We start from the raw sequence: 27,821 nt of genomic DNA on the forward strand, positions 1-27,821 counted from the left end.
TAAATAAATAAGAAAAGAAAAGGAAATGAGCAGGCTCTGTGTGGTGGCTCAAACCTGTAATGCCAGCACTTTGGGAGGCCAAGGCCAGCAGATTGCTTGAGCCCAAGAGTTCAAGACCAGCCTGGGCAACATGGGGAAACCCTGTCTGTATAAAAAGTACAAAAATTAGACAGGTGTTGTGGTGCAGGCTTGTAGTCCCAGCTACTCAGGAGGCTGAGGCAGGAGGATCGTGTGAGTCCGGTACATCGACACTAAGGGAGCTATAATTGTGCCACTGCACTTCAGCCTGGGCAACACCGTGAGACCCTGTCTCAAAATATAAAGCAATAAAAATAAAGAAATGGGCAAAATATTTAAACAGATGATAGATGCCTCACCAAATAAGATATGGGGATGGCCAAAAGCACATGATTCAGATGCCAAATATCATTAATCATTAGAGAAATGCAAATTAAGTTCACAATGAGACACCACTACATACCCACTGGAATGGCTTTAATCACAAAGACTGACCATACCAAGGGCTGGCAAGGATGTGGAGCAACCGGAACTCTCATCCACTGCTGGTAGAATGTAAAATGGTACAACCACTATGGAAAATAATTCATCTCTCTTTTTTTTTTTTTCTTTTTGAGATAGGATCTCACTCTGTTACCTAGGCTGGAGTGCAGTGATGTGATCATAGCTCACTGCAGCCTCAACCTCCTGGGCTCAAGTGATCCTCTGGCCTCAGCCTCCTGAGTAGCTGCGACTACAGGCATGTGCCACCACACCCAGCTAATTTTTGTATTTTTTGGAGAGATGGGGTCTCATTATGTTGCCCAGGCTGGTCTCAAACTCCCAGGGTCAAGCAATCCTCCCACCTTGACCTCCCAAAGTGCTAGGATTATAGGCATGAGCCACCATGCCTGGCCCCATCCATTTTTAAAAACCTTAAACGCTACTTCTTATATGACCTAGAAAGCTTGCTTGATAAAAATGCTTACATGTAGAACAATGTGTGAATTAATGTTCATAGCAGCTTTATTAGAACTGAAAACTAGGATCAACCCAAATGTCCACCCACAGGTGAATGGGTAAACAAATTCTGGTATATCCATACAAGCAAATAGTAATCAGCAATAGAAATGAAATATTGGGCTGGGCACGGTGGCTCATGCCTGTAATCCCAGCACTTTGGGAGACCGAGGTAGGCGGATCATGAGGTCAAGAGATCGAGACCATCCTGGCCAACATGGTGAAACCCTGTCTCTACTAAAAATACAAAAATTAGCTGGGCATGGTGGCGCGTGCCTGTAATCCCAGCTACTCAGGAGGCTGAGGCAAGAGAATCACTTGAACCTGGGAGGCGGAGATTGCAGTGAGCCAAGATCTCACCACTGCACTCTAGCCTGGCAAAAGAGGGAGACTCTGTCTCAAAAAAAAAAAAAAAGAAAAGAAAAAGAAATGAAGTATCAATAAACACCACATGTACTGGATCTCAAAGCAATTATGCTGACCGAAACAAGCCGGAAAAAAGAATATGTACTATGTGACTCCAATTGTTTAGACCTCTAGAAAATTCAAACGAAAGTCTATAGTGAAAGAAAGCCGATTAGTGGTTGCCTGGGGAGGGGAACTGGAGGAAGAGATTATCCGAAGGGATAACAAGAAAATTCTTGGGGTGCTGGATTTGTTTATTATGTTGATTGTGGCAATGCCTTCACAGATAGGTACATACACCAAAACTTCAGAAATTGTGTACTCTAAAATTTTAGAGTACACAATTTATTGTATGTCAATTGTGCCTCAGTAACACTGTCAAATAAGTACACACATTAAAAGAGAGAAAGAAAAAGAATGAAATGACTCCAAGAAAGGTGCACATAAACTGCTCTATCCTGTGGATCTCTGACTGTGACCTTGAACTTTTACTCTGTAGTAGTCTGTTCTGTCATTGCTATAAAGAAATACCTGAGACTGGGTAATTTATAAAGAAAAGAGGTTTAATGGCTGGGCACAGTGGCTCATTCCTATAATCCCAGCACTTTGGGAGGCCAAGGCAGGCAGATCACTTAAGGTCAGGAGTTTGAGACCAACCTGGCCAACCTGGTGAAACCCCATCTCTACTAAAAATATAAAAATTAGCCAGGTATGGTGGTGTGTGCCTATAATCCCAGCTAAAGAAAAGAGGTTCAATTGTCTCATCGTTCCTCAGGCTGTACAGGAAGTATGGTGCTGGCATCTGCTCAGCTTCTGGGGAGGCCTCAGGAAATTTGCAATCATGGCAGAAGGTAAAAGGGAAGCAGGCACCTCTTACATAGCCAGAGCAGGAGAAGGAGAGGGCGGTGGGAGGTGCTACACATTTTTAAACAATCAGATCTCGTGAGAACTCACTCACTGTGCGGTACCCAGGGGAGGAGGAGATGGTGCTAAACCATTCATGAGAACTCCATGCCCATGATCCAGTCACCTCCTACCAGGCCCCGCCTCCAACACTCAGGGTTACAATTCCACAGGAGATTTGGGCAGGGACACAGTCCAAACCATATCACTCCTCATTCTCAAGAATGTGTACATTTGGGTAAAGGCCTGGTTTTTTTTTTTTTTTTTTTTTTTTTTTTTTTTTTTTTTTTGGAACCCTAGACATTTCTTAGATAACTAGTATTTACCCCTCCTTTTAATATTTGCCTGTTTTAATGGGAGGCAACAAATGTTTTCTAAGCCCAGTAGCCGTAAACTACCAAGTGAACCAGAAAAGACCTTATTTACATTGCTCTTCAGCATCTGTGAATAGAGAAGCAATTCTTTTTCCAGAGGGAAGTCTTTGCTCGCTCAGTGTTTGGGAATCTCTCCTGCTGTATCCCGAAGACTCTGGGGAGGTGGAAAACGCCCAGCCATCCTGACAGCGCAATCGTGTCTTGTCTTATTATGTCCTTAGTCTGCTAAGAAGCTTTTATAAATATTCAATAAACAAAGTTCAGTCCCTTGGGTTTTAAAGGGAAATAGTTCTTTCAGGATAGAGAAAAACTCTCCCTAGCCAAGTATTTTTAGACAAAGTCATTTTCCCCTGATGATCCAAGAACTGGCAATTAGGGCAGGAAGGATGGAGTCTGTGTGACACATTTGGGAGCTAAACCAAACAACTGTAAAGTGAGAAAATGGAATGGGATGTCCTCAAAGGTTCCACACTGCTTTACAATTCTGTCACTCTCTAGTGACAAGGACAGGCCCAAATTTTAGTTCTGGCTCTGCCACTCATTTGCAGACTCACATGGGCCAGTAAGTCACCTCACTAAACCTGAGTCCTCTCGTTAGCTAAATAAAGGTAGTAAAGTACAGTCAAAAGCCATGCATTTAAAACATCTGTGCTTAAGCAGCAACACACCTCAGATGCTGGCTTTGGGACCTGGGTCGGGGACAGTGCTGCTTCACTTGTTTGGGACCACTAGACAATTGCCAGAGGGCACAAGTGTGACAGCCTCTCAGTGGAGGCACACCCAGGAGCACCCCGAAGTGAGAAGCAGCAAGGGCCCACATTCTGTGCTGCGTCTCTCACTAATCCACACATATCTGTGGGTCGAGTCCAGCCAGAACTCCATTCAAGTCACCTCCTAACTGCCAGGCCTGTGCTAGATGCTCTCGCCTATAATCTCATTTACTTCTTCGATTGACAGATCTCTCAGCGGGTAAAACTTAAAAGGCTTGCATTTAATAGAAAAGGGGTGGGACATGGTGGCTTACGCCTGTAATCCCAGCACTTTGGGAGGCCGAGGCAGGTAGATCACCTGAGGTGAGGAGTTCGAGACCAGCCTGACCAACATGGTGAAACCTCGTCTCCCTGTCTCTACTAAAAATACAAAAATTAGCTGGGCATGGTGGTGGGCGCCTATAATCCCAGCTACTTGGGAGGCTGAGGCAGGAGAATTGCTGAACCCAGGAGGCAGAGGTTGCAGTGAGCCGGGATCACACCATTGCACTCCAGCCTGAGCGACACAGCGAGACTCTGTCTCAAAAAAAAAAAAAAAATAGAGAATGGAGGGAGCCCAGTAGGGAGAGGAAGGTAGAGGATCCTTCCCATGCAGCCCCCATTTACCTCTGGGGCAGAAAGAGAAGAGTCTTCTAAAGGTAGAAGAGTGTAATGCTCAGCTACAGATAAATATGTGTTGCCCTCCTGTTCGTCTAGGCATTCTCAGGTTTTCAGATTTAGAGAGTGGTAAATGCATAACTCCTCCATCATTACAGCCCCCAGTGGCCCCTCCCTTACTCCCTGCATGAGGCCTTCCCTGACTAGCCCCATATAAATGAGTCACCTCTCAGCACTCCCTGCTGCCCCATCCTGATTGACTGAATACTCGATTGGTTGATTTTAGAGATGAGGCCTCACTCTGTCGTCCAGGCTGGAGTGCAGTGGCGCTATCATAGCTCACTGCAACCTCTAACTCCTGGGCTCAAGCGACCCTCCTACTCTGCCTCCCGAGTAGCTGGAACTATAGGCACGCACCACCACACTAGGTCAATTTTTCTATATTTTGTAGAGACAGGGTCTTGCTATGTTGCCCAGGCTGGTCTCAAAGCAATCAAGTGATCCTCTCACCTTGGAGGTGCTGGGATTACAGGTGTGAGCCATCACACCAGGCCCCCTGACTTGTGAATTCTCTGTGGCACATTTCCCTCCCGGGCTTGGTGTATGCTTGCTTGTTGATGTGTCTGATGGCTCTCTCCTCTCAACTAATGTTGAAGTGCTGTGAGAACCAGGACCTAATCCCACTACCTGGAGCTGTGCCCACTGACCAAGTGTCTGTTGGATGGATGAAAGATAATGAAGGTCACCAATGGGCAATTTAAGGCACTTCCAGGAAGAGTTGTCATCCTATGCGGTCTTTGCCTCTGGTGCTGCCTTGGAACCCAGTGCTCTGGAGCTAGACGGAGCTGGTGGGATATTTCCCAGGAGGAGACACCCAGCAAAGCTTCTGATTTGTCCACGATTCCCTTTCTTACCCCAGGTGAATACAACGCACACAACGGACCTTCCACGCCAGCGAAAGAGGGAGACACAGACAGGCCGCACCGGGCCTCCGACGGGAAGCTCCGAGGCCGGTCTAAGAGGAGCAGTGACCCGTCCCCAGCAGGGGACAATGAGATTGAGGTAATCCAAAGGGCCTGTGTGTGACTTGGTGAATGTAATCTCCATCTGAGTCCCGAACAAGAGTGGAGACAGAGTTTTCTCCAAGTACGTGGGGGAGAATTGCTTTGTGTTTACAAAGCATGAGCAGGGAAGCATGAGGTTGTCCAAGCAGGTAGCCCTGGGGCCAGGACAGAAGAGCAGTTCTCAAACTGAAGCAGCGTCAGAATCACCTTGGGGGTGGTGCTTCTGAAATCGGGGATTGCTGGGCCTCAGCCCTAGAGTCTCCAGTTCAGTAGATCTGGGGCAGAGCATGAGAATTTGTGTTTCTGACAAGCCCCCAGGTGATTATGATGCTCTGGGTTGAGGACCACGCTCTGAGAGTCCCTGATAAAGAAGAGAATGGGCCTCTGACCTTCCAGCTGGGTTAGAGTGGGTCTCTACCCTGGTTACACAGCAGAATCATCTGGGATGCTCTTTAAAAAACAGATACCCTGGCAGCATCCCAGACCAATTGAAAAGACTCCCTGGAGGAACTAGGGGGTGGAGGGGAGTTTTAAACATTCTCCATGGGGATTCTAATAGGGTTTAGAAATTGATCTGTGTGGAGGCTGGCTCAAATGAGTGGGCCTCTATTTCTGGAATTCTGACTTCTCAGAAAGGGCTGTCTACCTGGGCTGCACACGACAGTCACATGGGGACTTTGAGAAACCTTCATTATCAAGCTGTACCTCAGACCAATTAAATCCAATTCCTTGAGGGTGGAGGCCAGGCACCAGTGTTTTTAAAATTCCCTGGGTGATTCCCGTGTGCAGCTGAGGCTGAGAACTAGTGGTCAGGGATGCTCCAGTCTTTTTCTTTTTTTGAGGCGGAGTCTCGCTCTGTCACCCAGGCTGGAGTGCAGTGGCGCAATCTCGGCTCACTGCAACCTCCACCTCCCAGGTTCAAGCGATTCTCTTGCCTCAGCCTCCTGAATAGCTGAGATTACAGGCACACACCACCATGCTCAGCTAATTTTTGTATTTTTAGTAGAGATGAGGTTTTACTATGTTGGCCAGGCTGGTCTTGAACTCCTGGTCTCCTCAACTGACCTACCCATCTCGGCCTCCCAAAGTGCTGAGATTACAGGAGTGAGCCACCGCGCCCAGACTTTTTTTTTTTTTTAATCAGGTGTACATGAGGTTTTCAACAGAATGCTATAGGATACATACAGATAGTAAGATGATAATCATCATGAAACATTACCAAGTCTACCATCTCACAAAGTTACTTTTTCTGTCTGACAAAAGCAGCTAAAATCTACCTATTTAACAAAAATCCCTAATACAATAAAACTTTGTTAACTCTAATCCTTGTGTTGCACATTAGATCTCTATACTTGTCATTTGTTATGCAAGTGTAGTATTATTGGCCGGGTACTGACATTTTCCCAAAAACAAAACAGCATGCCTAGGGGAGGGTACCAGTAGAAATAGGCAAAATGGATGCCTCCAAACCAGAAGTAAGCTACTATTGTCTTATCAAGGGAGGAAAATAAGCAAACTCACCGGTTTATGCTTCTTTGAAAAAGGCAATCAGGGCCGGGCGCGGTGGCTCCAGCCTGTAATCCCAGCACTTTGGGAGGCCGAGGTGGGCGGATCACAAGGTCAGGAGATCGAGACCATCCTGGCTAACACGGTGAAACCCTGTCTCTACTAAAAATACAAAAAATTAGCCAGACATGGTGGCGGGCGCCTGTAGTCCCAGCTACTCGGGAGGCTGAGGCAGGAGAACGACATGAACCCAGGAGGCGGAGCTTGCAGTGACCGAGATCGCGCCACTGCACTCCAACCTGGGCAACAGAGCGAGACTCCGTCTCAAAAAAAAAAAAAAAAAAAGAAAGAAGAAAGGCAGTCAGTTGCTGGCCTGAGTGTGCTGGGTGTCTTGGTAGGGTTGTCAGTGCCAGAAGTGCACCAGAGTCACATCCCTATTTATAATCTGTATACTTTATGCGGCAGCTGCAGTGCTCAGCCACAAACTCAGACACACTGAGAAGTATCATCTTTGTCATTTCCTTAAAAAGCAATGTAATTTTAACTCTGAGTTCCCATCCCACCCGATGATAAGAAATTTCATTTCATTATTAGGGACCTTCCACTCCCAGGACTATATGAGAATCCAGGAGGTCAAGTGGTCTCATAAACCAGACCAGCCTCTGACGTCCAGTGTGGCTGGGTGACCACTGCTGCCTTCATTGTCAAAGCCTGCAGTCATCACTAAAAGTCCAGCCACTCTCTGGTGTTTCCATGCTATACAATGGGTATGGAAATCCTTGTTGAGCCTGAGACCCTTGAAATATTCGCTACAATTCTTTGGTTGCAAGCAACAAAAACCAGTTCCGGGCCCAGCACAGTTGCTCACACCTGTAACCTTTACCACTTTGGGAGGCCAAGGTGGGCAGATTGCTTGAGTCCAGGAATTTGAGACCAGCCTGGGCAACATGGCAAAATACCGTCTCTACAAAAAACAAACAAACAAAAAAATTAGCCAGGCATGGTGGCGCACACCTGTAGTCCTAGCTACTCAGGAGGTTGAGGTGGGAGGATGGATTGAGCCCAGGAGGTGGAGGCTGCAGTGAGCCATGACCACACCACTGCACTCCAGCCTGGGTGACAGATTGAGACCCTATCTCAAAAAAAAAAAAAAAAAAAAGAAAAGAAAAAAGAAAAAAACAGAAGAAAGAAAAAAGAAACCAATTCTGGTTACTTAAGCAAAAATGAATTTACTAGGAAAGCACAGTGAGAGGAGGCCATAAAACCAAGTTTAGAAAGAAAGTAACAAAGACATTGTTGAGAAATCTAGGAATGCCAGAAAGCAAACCATTTTAGAGTGCATGCCGTGTCCTTCAGTGTCCGTTTCCAAGGAGACAGCATCCCAGTGGCCTAGCTTGGGTCTTATACTTGCCCCTTAATTGACAGCCCCGCCAAAATAGCACACAATGGGGAAGGAAAACTAGGATGCTCTTATCGGAAGCCCTGAGGATGGAAGCTAGGGGTGGGGACCGGGGCCTCCAAGCAACACATGCTGACTTCAGCATCTTCAGGGCATTTGATATTTAGCCAGTGGTCCCTAGTTCACCTGTAGCAGTTGTTTATAGCTGGGGTGGGTTCTGATCACCCTGGAAGGTATTAAATATCCTGAACATCATGCTTGGTGCCCTATACTTGGTCAGCCTCCTGAGGTCTACCAGCAGCCTTGATCCATGCTAGAGACCTGGTGCAGAGCAAGTGTTCCCACTGTTCCTGGGGCCATTCTCAGTCCAGGGAATTCTGTTCTTGCCTTTTGCCTTATTCTTAAAGCTCCATCCTTCCCCCAAATAGAGATTTTTGCACAGTCCCTTCAGTGGGTTTAGGCCTTTGCAAAAGGCTGAAAGAAAACGTATCGGTGTCAGGTTGTACTTGCTGTCTGCCTTCCCAGATTCCTAGGATCTCCTACCAGCTTGAAGTTGCAGAGCTTCGAAAACACAGTCACACATACATAATATTTCATCCCCCCAAGAAAATCATTCAGTCACTTAACGTGTTTTCTGCTCTCTGTAGGGGAACGGCAGGGGTAGAGAGAGATTTTTCCATTAAACTGAGAAAGAGGTGGAGAGGGTTATGGCATGGAAGTCAGGGATTATAGGGTGATATTATTCTGGAAACATCTGCTTCTTGATTTCAGTGTAAGTATCACTGGGCAAGAACTATTGAAAAGGTGTGAGCTGTGTTTCACTTCTGTGCTTAATGTCATCATAGAGGGTTTGCTTGGGTCACACCTCTTAAGTCTTTGGCTGTTTTGCTAATGACTGAAGCCCACGGGAGAGAAATTATGTAGAAGTGGAAAGGAGGAAAATTCTGAGCACGTATTAGTTAAAATCCTTCAGCTGCACGTGCCAGGGACCAACTTGAGCTGCTTAGGTGAAAAAGCAGAATTTGTTTTAAGGATGCAGGGCCTCTCTTAGAACTTAAGGGCAGAAGTAAAGTAGAGTATCAGCGAGGCACTGGAACCAGCCAGGGAGACAGGGGCAAGAAACTGCATGTATTTCTTCTCTTCCCACATGCCACAGTGAAGGTGACAGAACTCCCAAATCATAGTGTCCTGGCAGTGCCCTCATGCACTAGTTACTGGACACAGCTCTCCTCTGGGCCTCCTCACTCCTCCTCTCCCTCTACTCCCAGTGAAACCAGGTCCTGGTAAAGTGTTAGTTTCTTTGTATCTTTCACCCTCTGTTCTTGTCTCTGCAGACTGCCTGTCAGGTCCCAGGGTCTGGGTCCAGCCCATGCTGAAGTCCGAGGGGAGTGGGTGGATGGGCAGAAAGAACACTCAGGGCCGTAGACAGGTGAAATGTAGTTTTATTTAGCAGCTTTGTCATCAGCAGCTTTCTCACATTAGCTCTCTCACACTGTCCACCTTTATCTCGGCTGTCTGCGTTGGCTCTTAAGCAGCTCTTAAGCACGGCAAGCTGTGCCGTGGTTCTCCTCTGTCCATCTGCAAGACAGTCATTCTCCCTTACAGGGGCCAGTAGCTTCCTTCCCTCTCTGGGCACCAGCGCCTGCACAAGAGCCACATTGAGCCAAGCTGAGCCAAGAGCCATGCCCTGTGCACAGTGTCAGCAGGCCAATTATATCTTCTACAGGCAATAGTGACTGCAAGCCAAGTATGAACTTACACAAACAGGTTATTTAACAAGTGGAGGTGTGTGCCTGCACACCAAACTCGCTGAGTCACGCAGGCCTGGATATCCATCTCAGCCTAGTCCTTGACCAAAGCACATCCATGTGCCTTACACTGCCCTTGTCTCCCCTTCAGATCACATGGCTAAACTTGGCCACCAATAGCGCTCCCCAAAAGACAATTACTTTCTTCCTAGCCCCAATTTTAAATTGCAAAAAAGAGGTCTCTGACCCACCCAGGGTTAAGGACGCACCCTGGTCTGCACCATGATGGCCTAGGGAATAGGGTCACCTGCAGAATGGCCACCAGGAACTTACCCACTCAGAATCCAGGATGGTGAGGTAGTGGGAGAAAGGGATGGATTTTTTCAGAAGGGATTTAATGGATAAAGTAAGAGCCTGCACTAAATTTGAAAATATTTGCTGATTTTTAAAAATTCTATTACTGAAATTTCTAAATTTAATTTTCTAAGTTCAACCTCAGTGAATTCAGGTAAGTTAGGACTTGGCATATTTGAATCTCAGAAAGTCCCCTCAAGCACTGATTTTCAAACATTTTTACCGTGATCCATAATAAGAAATATACTTACTATGATGGCCCAGCACATATATGCACATAAATATACCTGGTTCAAAAGATTTATGAAATAATACTTAGCCTTACTAATTGCTTCAGAAATTCCTGTACGAGAGAATCTGGGATGCTAATACCTTTTTCATTCTAGATATTTCTCTTAACTTTCAAAGGCATGGCAAATGCCATTGTGTTAACACAGCCATTGACCTCCAGAGAGTTTTAAAAGGTGGCCCATTCAAGATTGCAGACTGGGGGAGAGATATTTGCCTCCCCTTCTCAACACCAGCTAAAGAGATAGTCAGGTCCTTTGTCCTTGAAAATAAGGATCACTAGAAAAATAAAGAAAATCAACAGTATGAAAAATAAAGAACAACATTAGCCAGGCATGGTGGCTCACCATGCCAGCACTGTGGGATGCCAAGTGGGGAGGATCGCTTACATTCAGGAATTCAAGAACAGCCTGGGCAACATAGCGAGACCCTGTCTCTACAAAAAGAAAAATCAAAAGTTAGCCAGGCATGGTGTCACATGCCTGTAGTCCCACTACTCAGGAGACTGAAGTGGGAGGATCGCTTGAGCTTGGAGAGGTCTAGGCTACAATGAGTGATGATTATGCCACAGTACACAGTGAGGCCCTGTCTCAAAAAAAAAAATAATAATAATTAAAAAAAATAAAGGCCAAGATAAATAAATGGGATAAGTTAGAAGCAAAGTAATTTAAGAAATATAAACTAACTTAGGAAAATTCCAATTGGTTTTCTTATAAAAACTCAAGATCTTGCATGTGTAAAATAAGAAGTGGAGGCTACTGGGAAAGGAACACTTGGAAAAAAAGTTATTGGAAATTTTTTAATTACTGCAAAAATCAAAAATTTAATAAGGGTTGTAAGAGAAAGTTTAAGAAATCTCCCAGAACGTTGATCAAAAAGACAGATTTATTTAAAAATATTGTATACAAGGAAAGACAATATCAACCCAAAAGGTTTGATTTGACTATTGGGAATTTCACAGAAAGAAAACAGTAGAAAAGATGGGAGAAACTTATTAAAAGAAATAAGAAAATAAAAATTTTCAGATCTGTAGAAAGATGCAAGTCATTGGGTTGAAAATGCTCAAGTGCCAAACAAAATTCATTTAAAAAAAGACCATATTCAGATATATCCTCATGGAATTTGAGGATACCAAGTATAAAGAAAAGATCCTTTAAAATTCTAGAAAGAAAAAAAAAGTAAAACCTATAAGGACTGAGGAACAGTGAAATACCAGATTTCTCATCAGTGACACTGGACACTTAAAAAATAATGATGAAAGAATTCTTTCAAAGATCTAGAGGACATTGTTTTCCAATTGGAATTCTGTACCTGGAGAAACTATAGAGAAAAAAAAAAAGATATCATCAGATATTCAAGAATTCAGGAAGATTACTTTCCGTGTACCATTTCAGGAAAAGCAACTTAAGGATGGACTCAAGCAAAACAAGGAAGAAAACCAAGGAAAAGAAACTTGGGATCCAGAAAACAGTGGATCCAACCCAGAAATACAATGAAGGGAAGTCTGCAGCAAGCCTAAAAATGATCCAGTCCACATTGGAGCTTTCTATCGCTGAGGATAGATATCTCCAATATAGAGTGTGTGGCTGAATTTGACATTTTAATGAAGGTACATTGTTGCAAACAAGAAAAAAAATAATAAATTCTGACAAAAACAAAACAATTACACCAGACAGTTATGATACATATATGAACAAACTGAGATATGACATGATTTTAATTATGATGGGGTACAAGTAAAGATAATGCATACAATGGTAGGGGCAGTCTTCTGTTTTTTTTTTTTTTTTTTTTTTTTTTTTGAGACGGAGTCTCGCTCTGCCGCCCAGGCTGGAGTGCAGTGGCCGGATCTCAGCTCACTGCAAGCTCCGCCTCCCGGATTCATGCCATTCTCCTGCCTCAGCCTCCCGAGTAGCTGGGACTACAGGCGCCCGCCACGTCGCCCGGCTAGTTTTTTTTTTGTATTTTTTTTAGTAGAGACGGGGTTTCACCATGTTAGCCAGGGTGGTCTCGATCTCCTGACCTCGTGATCCGCCCGTCTCGGCCTCCCAAAGTGCTGGGATTACAGGCTTGAGCCACCGCGCCCGGCCGGGACAGTCTTCTTAAAGTTGATCTGGGGATATGACATTGGACACATAGAGAAGACAATGCAATCTTAGCATATTACTTGGCTCTGTAGTAAACAATAATCACAAAATGTAAATGTATATTACTAGTTACCCACTTTTAAAGTTAACATAGGCAGAGTGCAGAAAATTTAGCCTTAGTTATAAAACCAATGTACAAACCAGTTTATCCTCATTGACTATATGAAAGTAAAGCTGCAGCTGATAGACATTAGAGGGGGAGGATGTATGGGAAAAGGTAGGGACTCCCATATCTATAGCTCCATATTTGTTTACCTTTTTAACCAAGGGAGAATGTCCAAGGAGAATTGGAATAGAGGGATGCACATATGAGAAAAATGTAAGTTTCCAGAGAAAGAACAGAGATTTCCATGAGCTAAACCCTCATCTTTTAAGACGGCCCAGTCAAAAGATATTATCTCAAGCTGAAAAAATCAGTAAGTCAGGGTATAAATATGTTACTTAGAATTATAGAGGTGATCACCAGACTTGCTAAAAACAGAAATAGTTGAGCGTATGGTGAACAGTGAATTTAAAATGGTAGTATTTTATTTTGTAAAACCAGTTATATGATTTTTGTTGTTGATTTTGGCCTGAATTCTCCTTGTTGAGCTTTTATATGGAAGGCAAGGACAGAGTTCTTGATTCTGACATCTTTTGAGTTGATAAGAGCCCAAAAACTGGGCATCTGAATACACATGACACAGATAAGGTTGGATGGGGATTCATGACACATCAGTGAGTTACATGTTTTGTAACCTAAAGATAATGTTTTTCAAGACTTCTTTTCCTCCAGGGGAATGAATTTCTGCAGACATTAAGTCAGATGCAAGTGAGTCCATTTGTCTCCATTCTCTTCCTCTCTTTCATCACAGCGTGTGTTCGTGTGGGACTTGGATGAGACAATAATTATTTTTCACTCCTTACTCACGGGGACTTTTGCATCCAGATACGGGAAGGTAAGAATCCATTTTGTGTCTCTCTCTCTCTTTCTCTCTCTCTCTCTCTCTCTCTCTCTCTCTCTCTCTCTCTCTCTCTCTCTCTCTCTCTCTCTCTGTCTCTCTCTCTCTTTGTTTTCAACATGACTGTCTGTCCAGCCAGTTTGTCCTGGGAATTGTGGGGACAGTTTATGAGGCAGCTTCTCCAACAAAAGCTGCCCTTTGGGGTCAGCCCAGGTTTAAAAATTGCTATGGCATTTTCCTTTCCCATGTGAAAATTTAATTAGCTTCCCCTTCTATTGTCTCCCATGCCTTTTCTTCCAACGTTTGAAGCAATCAACATTTACTTGATAGGAAATACACTTGTTGTCTTCAGCTGTCTCCCTTCCTAAAACAGTGGGCTATGCTGCAGCCAAAGTCAGTAATTCTAGCTAGAAAACAAGGTAAAGTACTTTTCTTCTTCCCTGTTGTTTATCCTAGTGTCTCCGGCAGATGAATTTAATTTTCCTTCTGTTTTTTTGAGACAAGGGGGAGGCAATCGTTTTGCAAATGTATCATCAACAAATTATGTCAGGGAACCATCTAGTTAGAATTCTAGGCAAATGCTATTGGCTGATTGGTGGTAGATGGAAGAGACCTTGAAACCACTTTAATAATGCAAAAATGAACTCAACTGCTAAAACCCAAACCTTGCCAATTATTTGGGTTCATCCCATGGGCTACTGAACAGACCACGAGTGGATGCCCTAGACATCTGTCGTCTCTTCAGGGGGACGCATGGGGTGGACGGGCAGTACTTAAGATGACAGCCTAGTTTTCATCTCCTCAGAGGTGAGTGACCCACTGGCAGCTGCTTCCACGCATGGGTAGGAACCTTGAGACTTGCCAGCGCCTGGAAAATATTTCTGTTTCTGTTTAGAGACCAGGAATATGATTTGACATCACTTCATGGCTTTTCCAGCTGCTCATGTTTTTTATGGGGGTTATAACAAGCTGGATGTGTAATTAGCAAGATAGATTTATCGTCTGCCATTATGTTGTAAAGAATATAAAAATGGTGTTGGTGGTGCAGAAATCTCTTGCCGTGTAGGAATGCCGTTAATATGTCTAGCAGTGCCTGTGGGAAATCCGGCATGCATTTTTGGACCATGCACAGCTTAGGTAAAAGATGGCAGAGTCAAGAGCTGCTGAAAACACTGAAGAATGGGCTCCGCAGCCATTGCGAAAATTTGGGCTATCCCACAGGGGCCACAGTAGTAAGTTGCCCACTAAGTCGCGGTGTTTTATGGTTTTCCTAACCACTCCTGTAAAGTCACCTCCCCTGAGACACAGGCACTCACTCTTCTTGCCCTTAGAGGCAGCCTGCTGTGAAGTTCCATAGCTCCGTGCAACAACTTAGTATGGATTGCATAGGGATGTGTGATCTTGGATATGATTTTTGTATCTGTGTCTCACCAGCATTCCTTAAACCAAACTGTGGGCTCCTTCAAGTCGGGGACAAAGCCCTGAGTTCTTTCTGGGCCCTATGTCCCCTGCCTCATGCCATTCTTCACTGCCAGCCACCTCTCTCCCACCTCACCACCCAATTCCAGCCATCTTCACCTTCAACTCGACTTCCTATCTGGTCTCCCAGCTTCCACTCTTGCCCACTGCAGCCCCCTACATTGGAGTCATCCTCAAATACAAGCTTGACCATATCTCTCTCCAGCCAAAAATTCTTCAGTGGCTTCACCATTGACAAGCCTACCCCCAGCCTCTGAGGCTCTTCATGAGTGGCCTCCTGCCCTACTCCCCAGGCTCCTTTCCTGCTACTTACCCTGAGTTGTTTCCAGTCCTTGAACCTACCACATTCTCTCCCATCGCTGCTGGATTTCTCCCAGAAGATCCTGAGACAAGGAGTGAGTGCGGGTAGTCTATCTGGGAGGTAATCCCAGGAAGCACCGGGCACAGAGTGGGGAATTCAAGCAAGGAGGGAAAGAAAGGCAATACAGATTACACAAATATAATAGTTACTGCCGTGGGCGGCTGGGGCTCAGGTCCACCAGGGCCAGTGTTAACCCACCCAAGGAGTGAGGGAGCTGGGATATTTACCTGCAAATTCCTTTCTATCAAGGGTTGAAGGCTTTTCCTGGGAATTGTCTCCCTGCACTTCTGGCCTGTCACCAAGAAGCCGCAGGGGGCAACCTTGGTGGCTCACACCTATAATCCTAGCACTTTGAGAGGCCGAAGTGGGAGGATTGCTTAAGGCCAGCCTGGGCAACATGGTGAGACCCCATCTCTTTAAAACACTTAAAAATTAGCCTGGTGTGGTGGTGTGTACCTTTCGTCCCAGCTACTCAGAAGGCTGAGAAGGGAGGATTGCTTGAGCCTGCGGTGAGCTGTGACCGCACCACTGCACTCCAACCTGGGCAACAGAGCAAGACCCTGTCTCAATCAATCAATCAATCAATAAAAAGAGAGCCCCATGGTAGAGCATCAGAAATGCTGACTGTGGAAGGCTTTTTCATATATGTACAGGAATGGTGACAGTTGAGAGGATGTGGAGCAGGGGCACACTGGAAGCCTCTACTATCATCTAAAATGTTCTAGAATGTTCTTTTATTGAATTAAATCCTAGTTATCTTTCAGTTCTCATGTAAAATGTAGCTTCCTCCAAAAAGCCTTTCCTCACTACTCCTCTCCATCTAAATTGCATCTCTCCTCATAACCGTATTTTCCATTCATGTCATAATTATGTTTGCTGTACGTCTTCCTTCTAGACTATAAGCACCATAAGGGCAGAGACCACGAACATTGTTTTTTATCTCCCCAACCACACACAGTGCACAGGGCAGAATTGCTCAATAAATATTCGTCGAATGAATGAATCGGGGCAATCCCCTAGAATGTTAAGCTGCATGAGGACAGGGACCTTTTGTTTGGTTTTGTTGTGTTCATAGCTTTATCACCAGTGCATGGAACGGTGTCTCCCGCTTAGTAGGTGTCAAGTAAATATTTGTTAAATGAAGGAAGGAAGGAAGGAAAATAGTATCAAAACAGAAATTTTTAACTGGTGGCCACTGACCAAATTCATACTGCAGATATTTCTCTTTGGCCCCCAGAGTGTTTGAAAAAATGTGAATGTGTCGCCAACATTTAAAAATCAGGAGATTGCACAGACCAAAACAATCTAGATTTCCAGCTCTTCTTGAAAAATTAGGAATCTGGCAATCCTGTGTTCCCCTGGGGCAGCAATCAACAGGAGCAGAGGAGGACTGCCCTCTTAGAGGGGGCGGACATTCTCCAGCCCATCACAGCCCCCACCTGGCCTGGTTAACCCATTCTTGGGACTCTCTGGCCCCATTGGTATCTGAGTTTCAACATCCATCCTAGAATTACAGAATCATAGAAGATTAGAGCTGGAAGGACTTGAGAGACATTGGCCCCATTGGTATCTGAGTTTCAACATCCATCCTAGAATTACAGAATCATAGAAGATTAGAGCTGGAAGGACTTGAGAGACCATCATGTTCAGTTAGTGTCCATTGTCCATAAGGAGAAACTGAGGCTCAGAGGGAGTAAGATTATCCAAGAAAGCATGAGAATCAGACTCAAGCTCACCTGCCTTCCTGTGTCATCTCTGGATGTCCAGGGAAAACTGAGGTGAAAAGCTCTTGGAGCACCCAGATCGCCTGTGCCATCTTCATGACTCTCCTAGAATTTTCCATTCCCTCCTCCAGCTCTCACTAAGGTGAGGAATGAGTGTTTTCATTTGCTAAATCTAGCAACTTTCAGAGAGACCCAAAATAATTGTGACTTAAACAAGATGCAAGTTTATTTCACTCCCCAGCAGTTCAGATGGAAGCAGTTCAAGCTGGGGAAACTGCTGTGCAGCACCAGAGACCACGGCCTCTACAGTCTTGTTCCCTGCCATTTTTTGGAGTGTCACTTGCATTGGCAAGATAAATTGTAGCTTACCTCCATGTCTGCATTCCAGCCAGTAAGAAGCAGGGATAGGAAAAGGAGGACTTGCCCCTCTCTTTTGATATTTTTATTTTCTTGCCCCTCTTTTTTTATTATTTTTATTAATTTTTTTAGAGACAGGGTCTTGCTCTGTTGCCCAGGCTAGAGTGCAGTAGCACAGTCATAGCTCACTGTAACCTCAAACTCCTCACTCAAGTAATCCTCCCACCTCAGCTTCCTGAGTAGCTGGGACTACAGGCAAGTGCCACCATGCCCAGCTAATGTGTGAAAATTTTTTGTAGAGATGGGGTATCACTGTGTTGCCCAGGCTGGTCTTGAACTCTTGGGCTCAAGTGATTCTCTCACTTCAGCCTCCCAAAGTTCTGGGATTACAGGCCTGAGCCACCACACCCAGCAAGCCCCTCTTTTTTAAAGACCAGACTCAGAAGTTGCAGGCATCACTTCTGCTCTTATCCTATTGGGCAGAACTTGGTCAGGTGGTCTCATCTAGCTGCAAGGGAGTCTGTGAAATGTAGTCTTTATTTGAGGCAGTCATGGCCAGTTAAAATTTAGAGATTCTATTACTCTGAGAGGGAGAAAAGAAGAATGGGTATTAGAGGACAACTAGCAATTTCTAGCCCAAAGTACCGTATAGTAAAAGGAAAAACAATTAAATAGAAAACTAATGAGGAAAAATAAAATTAGTTATGTTTGAGAGGCCTAAGGGGCCACAAGATTTGTAGGTCTGAAGCTCCAGAGAGAGGTCTGCACTATGGCTGTAAGCTTGGATGTCAGAGAAGTAATAAGGATCTAGAGGAGAACTGTGAGCCCCATTTTGCAGACAGAGTAATTGAAGTTATGTAATTGGTGGGATATTCATGACAGAACCAAAACTCATGGCCTCAGCTTCTGGCTCACAGTTCTTTCTCTCTGTACTTCCCCAGCACTGCAGCCATGTGAAACTTGTTATTAATAGCTGTCATCAAGTATAAGACTCAGTTTGAAGTACAACTTATTTAAGCTACAAAGAAAATTTATTGGAGCACAATAATTGAAAAACCCAGGGATACCTGGGATTCAGGTCTGGCTGGATCCAGATGTTTAAGCAATGTTCTTAGGTCATTCTGTATCTCTCAGCCAATTTTCTCCATGTGGTAACTCCCTCTCAGCAATCCCAACTAAAAACTGGAAACTTCTAGTACCCACATTCCAGCACAATTTCTAGGCTTGAATCTCAATGTCCCAAACTGGGTCACATGCCCATCCATATGCCAACCTCTGTAGCTCTGACTGGCCAGCCAAATCAAGAGCCCACTCCTGGCATAGGAATGGAGGGGCAGATCAGCTCCACCACAACCAAATAGAGTGAGGAGGGGGATGGTCCCCCAAGGGAAACTGGAGTAACCCTTCCAGAAGAGCATGAAGGCCATGGATGTGCAGTGAATGGGCACTGGATGCCAAGATCCCCTGAACATCCATGACAAGAACCAGCAACACTTTGCTTGTGGCCATGATGCTGCGCACCATGCAGAAAGCCAAAATCATTAATAGTACCAGCCAGATGGGGGACTTGCTGTTTATTTGGGGAACTGAGACAACAAAGCTAAAATGATTGGGAAATGATTCAAAATAGGGTGTTTGAATTTTAAGACAGAAACTGGGCTGCCTTCCTGTTCCCAATCAAGGGATGTGCTGCTTGAGGCTGTCATCTCTTTACTTCCTTTCCATTTCTTCCTCCCCAGTGCTCAGAGCCAGAACATCCCTTTGGTAGCTGTATCTCCCAGCATCTTGTGGATCCATTAGAAATTCCCTGGAGAGCTGGAGCAGCCAGTGACTGCTGCCTCTTTCCTAACCCCTCCTTTCCCCTACCACCCTCCTCCGCAGTCTCTGAACTCTGTTTTTTTCCAGCTGGTATTAGGCAAACGCAAGGTGGTCAAGAGCCTTTGCCTGTGGCCAGGAAGGGATTCTAAAAGGGATTAGTCAGCTTTCCTCCAGGGATTCCCGGGGAGTCGCCCTGATTCCTCCTTTTGTGCCTTGCCTTCTAGGCAGCCCACTACCAATATGAAGCTCAGCTCCAGGACCTGTTGTTGTTGTTAATAACAGTTTTATTGAGATACAATCCACATATCATAATTTGCCCTTTCAATGTGTACAATTCAGTAATTTTTAGTATGTTCACACAGTTGTACAACCATCACCTGAGAGGGAGAAAAGAAGAATGAGTATTAGAGGACAACTAGCAATTTCTAGCCCAAAGTACCGTATAGTAAAAGAAAAAACAATTAAATAGAAAACTAATGAGGAAAAATAAAATTAGTTATGTTTGAGAGGCCTAAGGGACCACAAGGTTTGTAGGTCTGAAGCCACTCTAATTTAGAATATTTTCATCACTCCAAAAGGAAACCCTATACTCATTAGCAGTCACCCCCGACCTCCATTTCCTCCTCCCCCTAGCCCCTGACAACCACTAATCTACTTTCTTTCTCTACAGATTTGCCTCTTCTGGATATTTCATATAAAGGGAATCACACAGTACATGTGATCATCTGTGTTGTAGCATGTATCAGTACTCTATTCCTTTTTATGGCCACATAATTTTCCATTGTGTATTAGTCCATTTTCACACTGCTATAAACAAATATTCGAGACTGGGTAATTTATAAAGGAAATAGGTTAAATTGATTCACAGTTCTGCATGGCGGGAGAGGCCTCAGGAAAGTTAGTGATCATGGCGGACGAGGAAGCAAACACTTCCTTCTTCACAAGGCAGTAGGAGAGAGAAAGTGCAGAGTGAAGGGGGAAGACCCCCTTATAAAACCATCAGACCTAGTGACAACCCACCCACCACGAGAACACCATGGGGGAAACCCCCGCCACGATCCAGTCACCTCCCCGAGGTTCCTCCACCAACACGTGGGGATTACAATTTGGATTATGATTCAAGATGAGATTTGGGTTGGGACACAGAGCCAGACAGTATCACATTTCATGGATAAACTATATTTTGTCTATCCATTTATCAGTTGGATAGTTGAAGTTTGGACCATTATGAGTAATGCTGCTATGAACGTTGGCATACAAGTATTTGCATGTGCATATGTTTTTAATTCTCTTAGGTATATGCCTAGGAGTGGAATTGCTGGGCCACATGGTAACTCTAGATTTAACACTTTTAAGGAACAGCCAGATTATTTTCCAAAGTGACTGTATCATTTTACATTCCCATCCACCATATAAAATGGCTCCAATTTCTCCACATCCTCATCAATATGTTGTTGTCTGTCTTTTTGGCTATAGTCCTAGTAAGTATGAAGTGGTATCTCATTGTGGGTTTGACTGGCATTTCCCTAATAATGTTGACAAATGACTAGTGATGTTTTTATGTGCTTATTGGCCATTTGTATATCTTCTTTGGAAAAATATTTATTCAAATCTTTTGCTCATTTTTAATTGGTTTGTCTTTATATCGTTATAAGAGTTTTTACATATCTGGATACCAGTCTGTTGTCAGATATGTGATTTGCAGATATTTTCTCTCTCATTCTGTGAGTTGTCTTTCCATTTTCTTTGTGGTGTCCTTTGAAATACCAGCTTTTTATTTTTACGAAGTGCAGTTTATGTCTATTTTCTTTGTTTACTTTTGCTTTTGGTGTCATATCTGAGACCCAATTGCTTAACCTAGGTCATGGAGATTTACCCCTGCACTTTTTTCTAAGAATTTTCTTACTTTAGCTCTTACATTTAGGTCTATGATCCATTTCGAGTTACTTTGCCTGTATGGTGTGAGGCAGGGGTGCAACCTCATTCTTTTACCTATGACTATCAAGTCGTCCCAGTAGCATTTGTTGGAAAGACTCTTCTTTCCCCCACTGAATTGTCTCAGCATCCTGTCAGAAAATCAATTGACAGCCAGGCGCAGTGGCTTACACCTGTAATCCCAGCACTCTGGGAGGTCCAGGCAGGTGGATTACATGAGGCCAGGAGTTCAAGACCAGCCTGGCAAACATGGTGAAACTCCATCCCTACTAAAAATACAAAAATTAGCCAGATGAAATGGTGCACGTCTGTAACCCCAGCTACTTGGGAGGCCTAGGCATGAGAATTCCTTGAACCCAGGAGGTGGAGGCTGCAGTGAACCAAGATCATGCCATTGCACTCCAGCCTGGGTGACAGAGCCAGACTGTATCTCAAAAATAAAAAAAAAAATCAATTGGCCATAAATATGTTTATTTCTTGACTCTTAATTTTATCCCATAGATCTGTATGTATGCCCTTATGCCAGTACCACAGTGTCTTGATTACTATAGCTTTGTAGTAAGTTTCCGAAATGGAAACTAACAGTCCTCCAGTTTTGTTCTTATGACTGGTCTTGACCTTTATAATTGGCGTCTCCATTGGTTTTACTTTTTGTGGTTTCAACACAGCCTTTGCACTTGCTGTTGTTCTCTGTGCCAGGAATGCCCATCTCCCCATTTTCTACATGGCTCCTTTATTCACCAATCTGCCCAGTGGCTGGGCACAGTGGCTTACGCCTGTAATCCCAGCACTTTGGGAGGCTGAGGCAGGCAGATCACTTGAGGCCAGGAATTCAAAACCAGCCTGTCCGACATGGTGAAACCCTATCTCAACTAAAAATACAAAAATTAGCTGGGCATGGTGGCAGGCACCTATAATCCCAGCTACTCGGGAGGCTGAGACAGGAGAATCACTTGAACCTGGGAGGCAGAGGTTGCAGTGAACCAAGATCACACCACTGAACTCCAGCCTGGGAGACAGAGCAAGACTGTGTTTCAAAAAAAAAAGGAACCTGCCCAAATGTTTCCTCATCAAACAAGCTTTATCACCACCTGATGCATTAAATATGTATTATTTATTACCTGCCCTCTCCAACACATGCACATTTGAATGTAAACTGTATGAAAACAAGCACCAGGGCCAGGATTAGCATTTTGTAGGCACAAAATTTAAGTGGGTACTGAAAAACAGAGTAATCAAGCTCAATCATTTTAATGCAATATTTTAAAAATCAAAATTGATGCCAAAAAATCGATCATGAAAGAAAATCAAAATGTAAATAAAGACCAGTGGTTGTGTGTGTTACAGCCCTGCGTTATTGTGCAATGGGAACAGTTTCCAATCAGCCTCTGACTCCCTGGCCCGAGTGGCTATTACCTCTCCACAAGGCAGGTTTATGAGCCTTGGTAATGGTGGGAACAGATTGGCCAACAAGGGGCTTTAAATATAGTCATCTTTTGGTTTTGTTTTTTGTTTTTTTTTACTGTAGAGCTTTTATTAACTTTTTCCACTTGAGTCAAAATACAGAAAAATGTTTTGATAAGTGTATGTAGGGGCCACATTTTTCCTTTTGCCTCAGGCCCTGTGGCTTGGCCTGGCATGGCAGGCACCAGGGTGGTCTGCCTCCCAGCTGTAGCCCCCGAACCTAGCACAGGGCCTGGCACATGGTAGGAGCTCAGTAAATGTTTGTTGGTTACATGACTGTAATCAAGGGAATATTTTAAATGTTAGTAGCAGGGAGGGATCTCAACCCACACAGCATGTATGAAATAGAATTTTGGTTTTCTGTAATACGGTAGAATTCCTAGTTCCAGCCTTTGTTCTGCTGGGTTCTTTTTCCTTCCTCCCCAGGTTATATCAGACTTCCAGGGAGGTCACAAAGCACCCAGGGACTGGGTGAGAGCTCATGGACCACGAGTCCTCTGTGCACTTATGACACTGCTAACATGTGTCTGATTCCTGTCCCTAGGGGTGCTTCAGGTCTGGTGGGATCTGGAATCTCAGTGAGGCTAGCTGTGGTCATATCTGCCTGACCCCTGGCCCAGACTGTCACTCTCTTAGGTTTTACTTCCTGGCACACGTGGCAGGGTAGGGAGGCCTCTGAAAACCCCCTTCCATCCTTCAGCTGTTAGAAGTCAGGACAAGAAGCCAATGCCGCTTGCTTACCACCCCAAGGCCGAAAAGCTCAAAATCTGCAGCCTTGTGAATGGGAGGCTGGAAAACAGGGAAGTGAGGGAGCAAAAAGAGAGTAACAACTCACGTCTCGCCCGTGTCCTTGTTGGCGGATACATCAGATCCTTCAGGGAGCAAACTGGAGTAGAAGGGAGTGTTGGGAAAAGGGAGGCATTTGCAGTTGTCACAATGATTGGGGGCACAACAAACCCATGAATCAACCCACCAAGATACCATTAGTGGTCTCCATAGAAATTTATGCATTTCCTCATTTTATTCAACAAATATTTATCAAGTGCCCCCTGCATGCCAGGTATACTGTTCTAGGCCCTGGGGATGCAGCAGGGAACAAAGTCCATTAAAAACTCTGCCCTCATGGAGCTGATATCCTTTTGGAGAGGAGGGAAGATAAGCAAGATGCATAGAAATGCAAGCGGCCAGGCACAGTGGCACACACCTGTAATCCCAGGACTTTGGGAAGCTGAGGCAAGCCGATGACTTGAGGGCTGGAGTTCAAGACCAGCCTGCCCATTATGGTGAAACCCTGTCTCTACTAAAAATACAAAAATTAGCCAGGCGTGGTGGCACGCACCTATAGTCCCAGCTCTCTGGGAACGAGAATTACTTAAACCCAGGTGGCAGAGGTTGCAGTGAGCCGAGATGATGCCACTTGTACTCCAGCCTGGACAACAGAGTGAGACTCTGTATCAAAAAAAAAAAAAAAAGAAAGAAATACAAGGGCAGGCATGGTGGTGCATCCCTATAATCCCAGCACTTTGGGAGGGTGAGACAGGAGGATTGCTTGAGGCCAGGAGTTCAAGACCAGCCTGGGCAACATGAGACCCTGTCTCTAAAAAAAGAAAAAGAGAAAGAAAAAACAAAAGAGAAGATGGAAGAAGAAAGAAGAAGAAAAGAAAAGAAGAAGAGAGAAGGAAGAAGGAGAAGAAAGAAGTAGGAGGAGGAAGAGGAGGAGGAGGAGGAAGGGAAGGGAAGAAGAAAGAAGAAGAAATAATAATGCAGAGAAAAAGAGAAGTTGAAATTAAATTTGAGAAAATGTGGCCAGGGAAGGAGGCCGCACAGAGAAGCTAAATTTTAAATAAGGCCTGAAGGAAGTGGAGGAACAGAAATCTAGTGGAAGGCAGAGGGAATGGCACATGCAGAGGCCCTGAAGCAGAAGTTTGCCTGGAGACTTTGAGGGACAGCAAGGAGGCCAGTGTGGCTGGAACAGAGCAGACTTTGACTCTGAAGTGGGACCTGGTGGAGATTTGGAGTAGAAGGACAGAGTCTGCCCTGGTTTCAGTATAGTTTGTTGAGCCCCACCAAGTCTCATGTTGAAATGTCATCCCCATTGTCAAAAGTAGGGCCTAAAGGGAGGTGTTTGGATCCGGGAGGCGGATCCCTCATTAATGGCTTGGTGCCATTCCTGCAGGAGTCAGTGAGTTCTCTTAACTCGTGGTTGAAAAGAGCCTGGCAGCTCCCTCCCCTCTCTCTCTTCCTCTCTCTCCACATGTGATCTGCACATGCTGGCTCCCCTTTGCTTTCCACCATGAGTGGAAGCAGCCTGAGGCCTCACCAGATGCAGATGCTGGTGCCATGCTTCCTGTACAGCCTGCCAAACTGTGAGCCAAGTAAACCTCTTTTCTTTAACAATTCCCTAGCCTCAGATATTCCTTTATAGCAACACAAATGGATGAAAATGGAATCTGAGTTCCATTCTTATTTATCTTTATTTTTTATTTCTTTATTTTAGAGACAGGGTCTTGCTCTGTCACCCAGGCTGGAGAACAGTGGCACGATCATACCTCACTGCAGCCTCAACCTCCTGGGCTCAAGCAGTCCTCTCACCTCAGCCTCCCAAGTAGCTGGGACTACAGGTGTATACCACTGTGCCCAGCTAATCTATTTTTAAGAGAAGAGAGTTCTCACTGGCTGGTCTCAAACTCCTGGGCTCAAGCAATCCTCACACCTCAGCCTTCCAAAGTGCTGGGATTACAGGCGCGAGCTACCGAGTTCAGCCCGAGTTCCATTCTTTTTTTTTTTTTTTTTTATTATACTTTAAGTTCTAGGGTACATGTGCATAACGTGCAGGTTTGTTACATATGTATACTTATGCCATGTTGGTGTGCTGCACCCATCAACTCGTCAGCACCCATCAATTCATCATTTATATCATGTATAACTCCCCAATGCAATCCCTCCCTCCTCCCCCCTCCCCCCTCCCCATGATAGGCCCCAGTGCGTGATGTTCCCCTTCCCGAGTCCAAGTGATCTCATTGTTCAGTTCCCACCTATGAGTGAGAACATGCGGTGTTTGGTTTTCTGTTCTTGTGATAGTTTGCTAAGAATGATGGTTTCCAGCTGCATCCATGTCCCTACAAAGGACGCAAACTCATCCTTTTTTATGGCTGCATAGTATTCCATGGTGTATATGTGCCACATTTTCTTAATCCAGTCTGTCACAGATGGACATTTGGGTTGGGATATGAACAGACATTTCTCAAAAGAAGATATTCATACAGCCAACAGACACATGAAAAAATGCTCATCGTCACTCGCCATCAGAGAAATGCAAATCAAAACCACAATGAGATACCATCTCACACCAGTTAGAATGGCAATCATTAAGAAGTCAGGAAACAACAGGTGTTGGAGAGGATGTGGAGAAATAGGAACACTTTTACACTGTTGGTGGGATTGTAAACTAGTTCAACCATTATGGAAAACAGTATGGCAATTCCTCAAGGATCTAGAACTAGATATACCATATGACCCAGCCATCCCACTACTGGGTATATACCCAAAGGATTATAAATTATTCTACTACAAAGACACATGCACACGTATGTTTATTGCGGCACTATTCACAATAGCAAAGACTTGGAATCAACCGAGTTCCATTCTTAAGGAATCCCTCTGGCTGCTCCCCGGGGAGAGGAGAGTAAAAAGTGACCAGGTTGGAATCCTGGCGATGGGTGAGGAGGCTACTGCGCCAGTTTATCTGAAAGACTGAACAGGTCTTTCTCAGCTTACTCTTCTCTCCACCCAGGGAGTGGAGATGGAGGCAGGGAGGAGCACAGTGGGCTGGGTATATTTTGGAGGCAGACCAGCCATAGATAAAGAAGGTAAAGGGAGTCCTAATTCTCACCACTAAGCTGCAAAGATGCCCTATTTTCCATCCAGGGTCTCCCCTTGAAGAGACCTGATTGCTTCTCCCCCTATTGGCAACCCGCCAATTCCTCCAGAACAAATTCCTCAAGCTTTACTGCACGTTTCCTATACACCAAGCACTCACTATCAACTTTATTATTTTCTTAAGCCTCAAATGCACAGCATGAGTTATTCATATTCTTTGTCCACACAAGGCCCCTTTCTTGTTTCACGTAGGTACCAATGTGTTTCCTTTTAAACCTATTTGTGCTCCTTTCCCTCCTGTCCCTATATAGCTCAGTGTATAGCCTGTTGTTTGTTTCCTGTAAAATATACATTCTCTTTTTGTGTGCATTCATTTCTTACGTGTCTAGGTGGCATTGTTTAAATACCCTGTGTTTCTTACCTTTCTCCCTCTGCGCTATGGTTTTACTTATTTATTCCTGAGACAGGGATCTTGTCATGTTGCCCAGGCTAGTCTGGAACTCCTGGGCTTAAGTAGTCCTCCTGCCTCAGCCTCCCAAAGTGCTGGGATTAGAAGCATGAGGCACTACACCCTGCCTGCACTGTGGTTTTAGATCCTCCCACATTGTCATACATACAACTCTATCACTCTAACACAACAGTTTTCCACCAGAGGAAGTTTTGGCCCCCAGGGGACATTTGGCAATGTCATAAACGTTTTTGGGAAATGGGGTACTACTGGCATCTAGTGGGTAGAGGCCAAGGATGCTGCTGCACATCCCACAATGCACAGGACGGCCCCACAGCAAAGGATGATTGAGCCCTCAGGTCCACAGTGCTGCGGCCGGGTGCCTGCATCTGACCGCTGCACAAAGTCCCAGGTGCTCCAGGTCTTCCTTATGCCCCCCGTCTTCAGGGAGGACACTCAGGCTTCCCCAGCTCCACATCAGCAGACAGAATTGTGATGAGCGACCTTTATGGACTGCTCTGGCTTTACACCCTCTCTCTCCTTTAATCCCCACCATGAATCTATAAGGCCCAGCTGCTCCCTTTATACCCATTTCCAGAGAAACTGAGGCCCAGAAAGATGATGTGACTCAGTCATGGTCACCCAGCTTGGGAGGGATGAAAGCCAGGAAGTGGCCCACTGCTCTTTATTTTTTATTTTATTTTTCTGAGACAAGGTCTCACTCTGTCACTCACACTGAAGCACAGTGGTGCAAACACGGCTCACTGCAGCCTCAACCTCCTGGGATCAAGTGATCCTCTCAGCTCAGCCTCTTGTGTAGCTGGGACCACAGACATGTACCAC

At 44.8% G+C, this 27,821-nt stretch overlaps 1 protein-coding gene across 3 annotated transcripts in view; it reads left to right on the forward strand.

The window, feature by feature from the left end:
- The window catches only part of EYA2 (EYA transcriptional coactivator and phosphatase 2), a 300,584-nt gene that overhangs the window by 191,929 nt on the left and 80,834 nt on the right, over positions 1 to 27,821 (forward strand). For all 3 annotated transcript variants that reach the window (XM_010384164.2, XM_030915788.1, XM_030915789.1), the window contains 2 exons: positions 4,986 to 5,128; positions 13,427 to 13,510. In XM_010384164.2, coding sequence (XP_010382466.1) covers positions 4,986 to 5,128; positions 13,427 to 13,510 — 227 coding nt within the window. The remainder of the gene's footprint in view (positions 1 to 4,985; positions 5,129 to 13,426; positions 13,511 to 27,821) is intronic.

This window comes from Rhinopithecus roxellana, chromosome 13 (genome assembly GCF_007565055.1).
Source record: "Rhinopithecus roxellana isolate Shanxi Qingling chromosome 13, ASM756505v1, whole genome shotgun sequence".
NCBI lineage: Eukaryota > Metazoa > Chordata > Mammalia > Primates > Cercopithecidae > Rhinopithecus > Rhinopithecus roxellana.